The following is an 8,646-nucleotide window of genomic DNA, read 5'->3' on the forward strand; positions in this document are numbered from 1 at the left end:
ATGCATATGCGTGCACGCAAGCACACTTACCACATGTTTAAAACTGACGATGAATCCATGAATCTCTTGAGATCTGACGAGTGGTTGGATGGTACCAAGGATAATTGTGCCCTTGACTCGCTAGAGGCCGAACCTTAGATTTTGACATCTTGTGTCCGGTCAAGTCCAAATAACTTATAGTAGGAGCATGTCTTTGTCGATTGCGAGACTTACGTAACGAGTTCAACAATCATAAAGCCACATTAATTCATTCTTCCGTAGGCGATGCATGAGGAGTGATGTGCATATCGTGTGTATGGTTTGTTAAAAACAAAATCCATGAATCTCACTGTCCTGCTGAGCATAAATCATCTGCGTGTAAATCCAGACTTTTCGATGATGTTCATAATGTTAGAGAAGACGTTCCTGTCGATTACGAGACATCTATGATGACTTTGTCAATCTCAAGATGTTGTGCCGGCTCAGTATCTCGTAGATGCTCTTAAGGATACGATGTGTGGGTCTGCGTTCATATGGGTCAGTGCATGTGTGTTTATATGAGCATGTGCAACTGTGTCCACCTCACAAAGAGGTGGTTCTCTTGTTCCCATCCAACGTTCGGCCAATGATTGACATCAAAATGTACAGGACAGTAACGCCGCATTTGGCAATGATCTTGACAATGGCCAAATCCTTGGAGCTATTCAAAAACTCAGGTTAGGCGAGACACAAGTCAAAAATACCTTATTGTGCATGATGTCACATGTAAGATGATAAGGTTTAGATTTTTTTTAAAAAGTTTAGGTCCAGGAGGATCCACATCACTAGCTTAGCTTTTTTATCTGAGCGTAACTTCTCATATTCCTTGGCACCCATGCTATCCAATCTTTCTCACCTCTAGCGTCTAGGAATGTGGATGCTCTTACATCGACAGGTTGGGACATTTTTCAGGCAACAGGACAACGACGGCATCGTACACACATACACTGATAGACACCTCCAGTCACGTTCTTTCTTTCTGACGGTAGGAATCATCGTGGCCATCCAGCGCAAAGAAGAAGTTCCCGTTTGCTCCTTACGTGTCGACCCGACGATCAGTTTGCACGAAACAGTCGGGAAATGGATGAACATAGTTTGATAAAACCCTACGGATTTGATGTGAGAACCGACGACACGATCCACTGTTCAGATGAATCAGTACAAGCATACTAGCATGCTCAGTAGGCAGCAATATCTGGACCTGTACCTCCTCACATTCACGTTCATGATACGGATGCTGAAGAAATTCTAGTCAAAAAAATATTCAGTGTCTTGACGTTCAGACTGAGCATGGGCTGCCAAAATAGTGACCTGTAACCTCATTCATTTGTACTATTACAAGTAGTTACCCTAATGAGAAACCATAAAAAGAAAAACACTTAAAACTAACACTCCGCGGTAACTTGTGAAATCAACTGATTAGTAGGCAATCTCCAAGTATACAAAAATCCCAACTGATCTCCAAACAAGTATGACAGTGAACAATTATCGTGTCAGATTTAGCAACCTGTACCTGCCTGCTGCCGTAAAAAAAACTGCCGCAGAATTGAACTTCGCTATATGTGATTATTTTTGGCATCTCATGATCTCATCACTTTTGGTGTTACTTTCTGCGTTTCGACTTCGAGAGTATTGCTGATAGTCTCTCCTTTGCAGTTGTGAAACCTGCAGGCTGCCTCCGAGAACCCCTCTTCCTTTTCCTTCTTCCTGTTTTCCCCGCAAGACACTGGCGGCGTATCTCAGGATCTGCCCAACCCCTGCCCCACTCCGAGGAAGAAGAGAAGGACTTTGGGTTACTAATCGCCAGTAACGTAGCGGCATCAGGGTATGCATATAAGCCTTCCTTGTCTGGTTGTGAACTCAGAAAATTTAATCCGGCTCTTGTCAGCTCTGGATGCTGGATTAGAACACGAGGCTGCAAGAGGGTCCATTAATCAGCTGTGATAAAGAAAACTTGTCTAACAAATAAACTAATGAATTACTGTGCCACAACAGCTCAGGATGACATAATAAACTAAAAAATAAGTAATGCCGTGCTAAACCATAATAAATTCGACATATACTACTGCACTATCATTTAATATACTCCTTGCATCACATAGGTCTGCCGTATTTTCAAGATTAGCATTAATGCAGCATAATTCTATCCTGAATTACGTACTGAAGGGCTGAAGGAAAAATAATAATAGAACAAAATGTGCAGACAAGTGTACCCGGAATATTTTCTTAGCCTTTTAGTTCACCTTTAATAGCGTTTCTCATACCAGGTAGCATCACTGATATGTTGTAGCCTGTCACCTGGCATCCATCGTTACACTACACGGTATGATGGTATGATATACTCCCTCCGTCCCAAAATGAGTGTCACTGATTTAGGTGTAACTTTGTACTATGTAGATTTAGGAGTAACTTTGTACTAACTTTGTAGATTTAGGAGTAACTTTGTGCTAACTTTGTACTAAATCAGTGACACTTATTTTGGGACAGAGGGAGTATGACAGTTAATCTAGAAGTTAAGTTATGTACTCGCTAACGTACTGGTGTGAATCTGTTGTCAGTAAGAGTTCTGCTATCGCTATATCAGTACAGAGACTTGATCTCAGATACCAGCAAAATGTTTCCTTGTTATGGCCGTGAAATGAATAATTGAAATTTTAATGGAATCACTGCATCTGTAAGCAAAAAGATCTGAAGTACACAAAAGGGAAACCGAATTAGAGGCTTCAAGCTGTTGCCTTTAGGACGAAAATGGTAAACCAAGATAGTGGCACCTGATCCAATTATGGTGAACAAGGACTTACAAAATAAATATTAGTAATTTCTGAGCATCCACATACTGTGCCACGAAAGGTTAAAATACAATTTTCTTGTTACCAGAAGAAGAAACAGAACTACGGTACTGCCTGTATGGCATATCAGATAACCACCCCAACTTAAAATATGTCTGACTTTGGATGCTTCAAGTACAGTTGGGGTGGTAGCACTATAGCATCCTTGAAATATGTCTGACTTACACTTGAACAATCAAGGAACTGATTTAACATGGCCAAGTAAATCACTTGCCGATAGCAACCATGTGTTCAACATCATGTAAAAAAGAACTATTCGATGTTCCTACTTCAATCTTAGTTGGCCCATCATGTGAATGCGACGAATCTAAAAACTGAGGCACACTGCAGTAACATCAATTGGTTTTTTATGGAACAAGTAGGGGAGACAACCTCATCATGTAACCATTGCAACATTCACACTAGTGATAAGTTACTACTGCATCAAACTACTGAAGTAAATTGCTTACAATTTCAGCTGCTTCCTGTATGTATCCCATGTCCTCTAAAATACGAGCAAGGCCTTGCCACCATATCTTGTCTGTCATGGCAAACCTAGGAATCTAAAACTAAATATTAGTCATGAGAACAGCTTTGAGAGCTGAAATTTTTAAACTTGTAGGAATGAAAGTGAAAAGATAATTGAAGTACTTGTGTTGCGGACTCGTGGTGAGGCTTAAGACTAGAAGTCTCAGTGCTCCCAGTTTAAAAATAAAATAAAATAATAGATGAAGAAATGCATTAGAACACAAACCTTCTCTCTTATATAACTGACTATCGTTCTGAAATCAGGTACCGCCCCAAAATTTCGCCTTCCAGATATATAACAGTCTGTACTGTTGTAGTCCATACCTTCAATTGCTTGTCCCTGGATGCATGTTAAAGATTACTCAAAGTACCAACAATATCAAATGTTCAAAGGTACTCCCTCCGTAAAATAATATAAGAGCGTTTAGATCACTACAGAGGGAGTACTAGCAAAATATAAATCAAAATTACATTGCAGAGACCAAAATTATCTCAATTCCTTGTCCAATACATTTTCCTATACAGGGACATCCAATGGGAAGGGTACTGTAGATATAAACTATGTAAAGAAAAACAAGGAGAAATGTGGACATTCTTGCATCTTACAATTGTAACATGTCACGACCCTAGGTTATGGAGTGGATGATCGTGGGTGTCAGGAGGGCAAGGACGAGAGAGTTTAGGCTTGGGCGCCATGATCCCTTGGGTGATAGATCTGTTCTGGAGGTAACCCTCCTCCTTTTCTCTGTTTATTCTTTCACAGCTGATTACACCCTGCCTAGCTTTATAGCACAGTTTGGCAGCAGTTTAGGAAAGACATGAACCAACTCAAACTAGGAAAGATCTAAACAGATTCTGAATCAACCCAACTAGACTTGGAAACCAAGAAAGACCTATCGGCTGGGTCCAGGATTCCATGGCGTCACACATATGTCTATATATCCACTGTTTAGCCAGGCTAGCTATAGACTAATGTAAATAAATCCTTACATGAAAGTTCCCTGCCCAACAGAAATGAAAGATGACACCACCGCTAATTTGCAAACCAGTTCTAATAACAAAAATAACTCTGGTATCCCGTTAACATGTACTCCCTCTGTAAACTAATATAAGATCATTCAGATCAAGCACTTCTGCTCTATTCAAAGACCCAGACTGCAAAAGTAGACCCTGATAATACCACAATGGAATGGGATTATACGATCTGTGGTAAATCATGCATAATTTGTTCACATTTGTGCTTTTATTTATTGCAAAATTTATCACTAGAGCAATCAACTTAATACAGTTCGGCAACTACTGAATTAGTATGTCATATTCCTTAAGACAGGAGGGCGGTGAGACCACACCTTTCTGTTGAAACAGAATCTCTTGTTTTAACTATCAAGGGTAGATGATCACAAACTTCTAAAGAAGGTAAAACAGAAAACAGAAACCTTTATATGCTACTGAAATATTAGAGTGGATACAATTGTAATAGACATTGCATTTATCAGCAGTTCAGCACTAGAGTAGGATATGGACATATGGTCAACCAAAATTAAAATAAGGTACTCACAGCTTGAGCTTGGAGCACATTCATGAACACAACTGCTTCTTCCTTGAAATCATGCATTTCAGGAGGGCCATTAATACAGACGTCACACCTGAGGTGAAAACCAAGTCAAATAGGCACTCACATAAATACTGGATGAAATAAAGTTAAATTGAGGAATTTAGTTCGTGCCACAGACGAAAATGCAAGTTTCAAAGAGATCCTTGTTGAATCACTGACATCTAGGCCTGAGCCCCACATGTCCCTGTCAAGGAAAGTGGTAGTTCGTTGGACTTTATTTTCATTAGAAGAATGCCTGATACAAGTAATCTAGACTGCAGACAGCTTTAACTTCTGTTTAAAGTCAAACTGTCTTAAGTTTGAACAAGTTTACATAAAAATAACAACATCTACTATACCAAATAAATACAATGTTAATACATATATTCTTAGATTGATTTGGTATTGTAAATGTTGATATTATTTTTCTATAAAGATGGTCAAATTTCATAAAGTTGACTTCATACAAAAGTTAAATGACTTGTCTTTTGGGAACGAGGGAATAGTATGTTTTATTTCTAAATTATACCATATAGTACTACTAAATACCCACAAAACTGGAAGAAGCATGTGCTTATTTCATTTAAATAAGGGGAAGATGCATGGAGAAAGTAGAAAAGTACATTTGGCACCCGTCAGGACCAAATTCCTCACCAAAGTACTTTACTAGTATTCTGGCTCTACATGTTGAAGTGTTCAAAGCATAGCTGCAATATAGAAAATTTACACGGCGATTAAGTCACGGAATTAATGAATATACGTTTTAGGATATCGCCAGGGTTTGAATTTATGGTTCTGAGACATACTGAAAGCAATCCCGTAGCATTCTATATGCTGCCCTTGTCTGTTCGTCGCTTCTTTTGTTAGGAAGCAATGTCGGTGTTCTCATAAAATTACAATATAAAGCTGCCAATAAACAATGTAAAAGAAACAAGTGAAATTGTGCAGAGAGGAATAAAGCAAGCTTCATAACAAAGGATAAAAATACTGCTTGATACCAAAAGCTTTGGAGTCCAATATATACTTTGTATTAGACAAATACACAACAATAAACTTTTTGCGTGAAGGCCCACTAAAATCTACTGACAGTAATAAAGGTCTGCTATTCATCCAATAGAAAAAGATGTTCTAGAATATTACCCTTATACTTATTTTATAAACCTGAAATACAAAATTGTCTCTACAGATGTGTTGTCACTCATGTTCACTAAGACCTAGGGTATTATTCAAGCATAGAACTGTAACACGAACAGATAGTACCAAGGCGTTGACTTGTAGCAATGTTACGTGGCAAGTATTGTGAAAGCTTTTCCAAACTATCTGTTTCACCGAATATTTTGGTTAAGTTTCCTGGGATAATAAATAGTCACTTGGAAATATTATTTAATCTCTAAATGTAAGTTCAGTTTTCTGATGTGTCATATCCATCATCTATATAAGATGAGTTTCGAATGTGTCATGACTAAGCACGAAATAAACTTAACCCTCCTAAAGTATCTCTTATCTATGCCCATGTGGTGTGGCCACTGGTTAGCAATACAATTCCATCATGCTGACAGAATCAAAGCTCACATCTACCAGGCGTTCATGTCACGGCAGGGAGATAATAGATATTAAACACTTCTTTCTGCATATCATCTCAAAATCAAGTTAGTTTCAATAATTTGAATCACAATCTGTAACATCCTGACCCTTTTTTGTCTGTTTTCTTACAAAGCAAAGGATGTTACAGTGTTACAAAGTAATGCTATATTTTACCTGGAGTTGTTTTAATTAATGTAAATGGCTTTGGAATTGATTTAGCCTAAAAAGGGCAGCCCCAGTGCATGTAGCTCCCGCTTGCGCAGGGTCTGGGGAAGGGTCCGACCACTTTGGGTCTATTGTACGCAGCCTTTCCCTACATTTCTGTAAGAGGCTGTTTCCAGGACTTGAACCCGTGACCTCATGGTCACAAGGCAGCAGCTTTACCACTGCGCCAAGGCTCCCCTTCTGATTTAGCCTAAAAGAGAAAGAATTTAATTTCCATTTCTGGATTAATTTAGAAAAACTTCAAATAAAATATCTTATTGCTTTATAATAATTTAACATCCTTTGCTTTGAAAAAAAAAGATCCAAGCCCATAAATAGTCAGGATTGACAGTCGGACCAACTGAACCACTAGTCGAACAACCAAACTGGTGAATCAATTCATGTCCAGTTCACTCACCATCCTGGGGTCTTAAACTGGTTGCAAGTAAGCATATACAATACATATAAATACTCTCTAGTTAGCTATATGATTCATCATTTCTTCATTATGTCCAGAAACAAGCCAAACGACATTACAGCAAGTCTTTAGTATAAGAACTCACTGCAATCTGACAACTTCCCATCTCTACCAGCACGACCAGCTTCTTGATAATACGCTTCCAAACTCTGGATTAACAAGGGCCAAGAGAACTTCAGACACAAAGAATAAACACAACCAAAAGTTAACCCAACTTGGGTGTATTTGAACCAGAGAAAGAGAGTAATTAAATCAACCTTTCTGCATGATATTAGATTGTTAGGTCAGTAATCCAACCTGGGACTAATTTTTCAGTGTTGTGGTTCACTAACCAATCAGCAGTTGTAAATTTCAAGCTTGGCATGCCGACATATATGTATAAGCTCTAAATGTCTTGTTCTGCCTAACATCCACACTATCAGAGCATTGTCGCAAAAAAAAGCACTATCAGAGCAGGTCTTTGGATGCATGACATATGAGCCTTCTAGGTATTTATATAAACAACTAAATTAGTATGTGGAAACATTTTTCTATGCATGTCAGAAGTCCAGAACAACAAAGTCATGCATTTTTCACAGAGACATACACGCATGTCGACAGCAAAATACTGTTCAGAAGGGAATACACCACTGGAGGCCAAACTAACCTGCGGTAAACCGTAGTGAATAATTCTCCTGACATTTGATTTGTCAATTCCCATGCCAAATGCTATAGTAGCCACAACAACCTGTATAAGGAGGATTAGGTCATTATAAATAGGGCACAAAGGACTGAAGGGTTCAGCAAAGTTTTTTTGAGGAAGGGTTCAGCAAAGTTTTTTTGAGGAAGGGTTCAGCAAAGTTTGAGAGACTGAAGGAAATCATTTGGTGTCCAGGGAACCAGCATTCCCTTTGGCATAAGTGCATGATAGGTTTCAGAGTTTAAATAGGAAATTTGATGATGTATTGCACACTAAGTTATGAAAACTTGGAAATTTGGGAGACCAGATTCATCCCTGATATGGATAGTGCAAGAAATAATAATTAAGTATACTAAAGAAAAAAATGAGACCAACAGTTATTAAAAAGTAACAACTGAGGCACACACCATGAGGAGCCCAAGGCTTGAACGGGGGTGGAGGGCTGGGTGCGAGCCGGCCGCACCCCACTAGCCAACTGCTCAACGCCCAGTTCCAAGTATACTAAAGCATGAGACATGTAATGTCAAGATTTAGGAGATTTATCACTTTACTTGAAACCATTTTCTCAGGGTCTTGGCATAACACTAAAGAATGTTGATAACATGGGATATATCTGTTAGGAAAGCAACTTATCTTTATTGAAAGCCCAAGGGGAATATATATTACATATGACTTGAGGTGTAAGGAAACTAAACATAGACTAATAAGGACTACTAATACTTCCTAACACGCC

At 38.7% G+C, this 8,646-nt stretch overlaps 1 protein-coding gene across 2 annotated transcripts in view; it reads right to left on the minus strand.

The window, feature by feature from the left end:
* Positions 1-1,270: 1,270 nt before the first annotated feature.
* LOC119365063 (ATP-dependent DNA helicase Q-like SIM) overlaps positions 1,271-8,646 on the minus strand; it is a 13,509-nt gene continuing 6,133 nt past the window's right edge. Inside the window, exons 9-17 of one of the 2 annotated variants that reach the window (XM_037630652.1) lie at positions 7,881-7,961; positions 7,320-7,383; positions 5,775-5,874; positions 5,592-5,675; positions 5,108-5,173; positions 4,933-5,020; positions 3,601-3,714; positions 3,317-3,409; positions 1,271-1,933 (exon numbers count right to left, since the gene is read on the minus strand). In XM_037630652.1, the coding sequence (XP_037486549.1) occupies positions 1,622-1,933; positions 3,317-3,409; positions 3,601-3,714; positions 4,933-5,020; positions 5,108-5,173; positions 5,592-5,675; positions 5,775-5,874; positions 7,320-7,383; positions 7,881-7,961 (1,002 nt within the window). In that variant the 3' untranslated portion in view covers positions 1,271-1,621. The remainder of the gene's footprint in view (positions 1,934-3,316; positions 3,410-3,600; positions 3,715-4,932; positions 5,021-5,107; positions 5,174-5,591; positions 5,676-5,774; positions 5,875-7,319; positions 7,384-7,880; positions 7,962-8,646) is intronic. The other variant, XM_037630660.1, reaches the window with a different exon arrangement.

Source organism: Triticum dicoccoides, chromosome 1A (assembly GCF_002162155.2).
Source record: "Triticum dicoccoides isolate Atlit2015 ecotype Zavitan chromosome 1A, WEW_v2.0, whole genome shotgun sequence".
Classification (NCBI taxonomy): Eukaryota; Viridiplantae; Streptophyta; class Magnoliopsida; order Poales; family Poaceae; genus Triticum; species Triticum dicoccoides.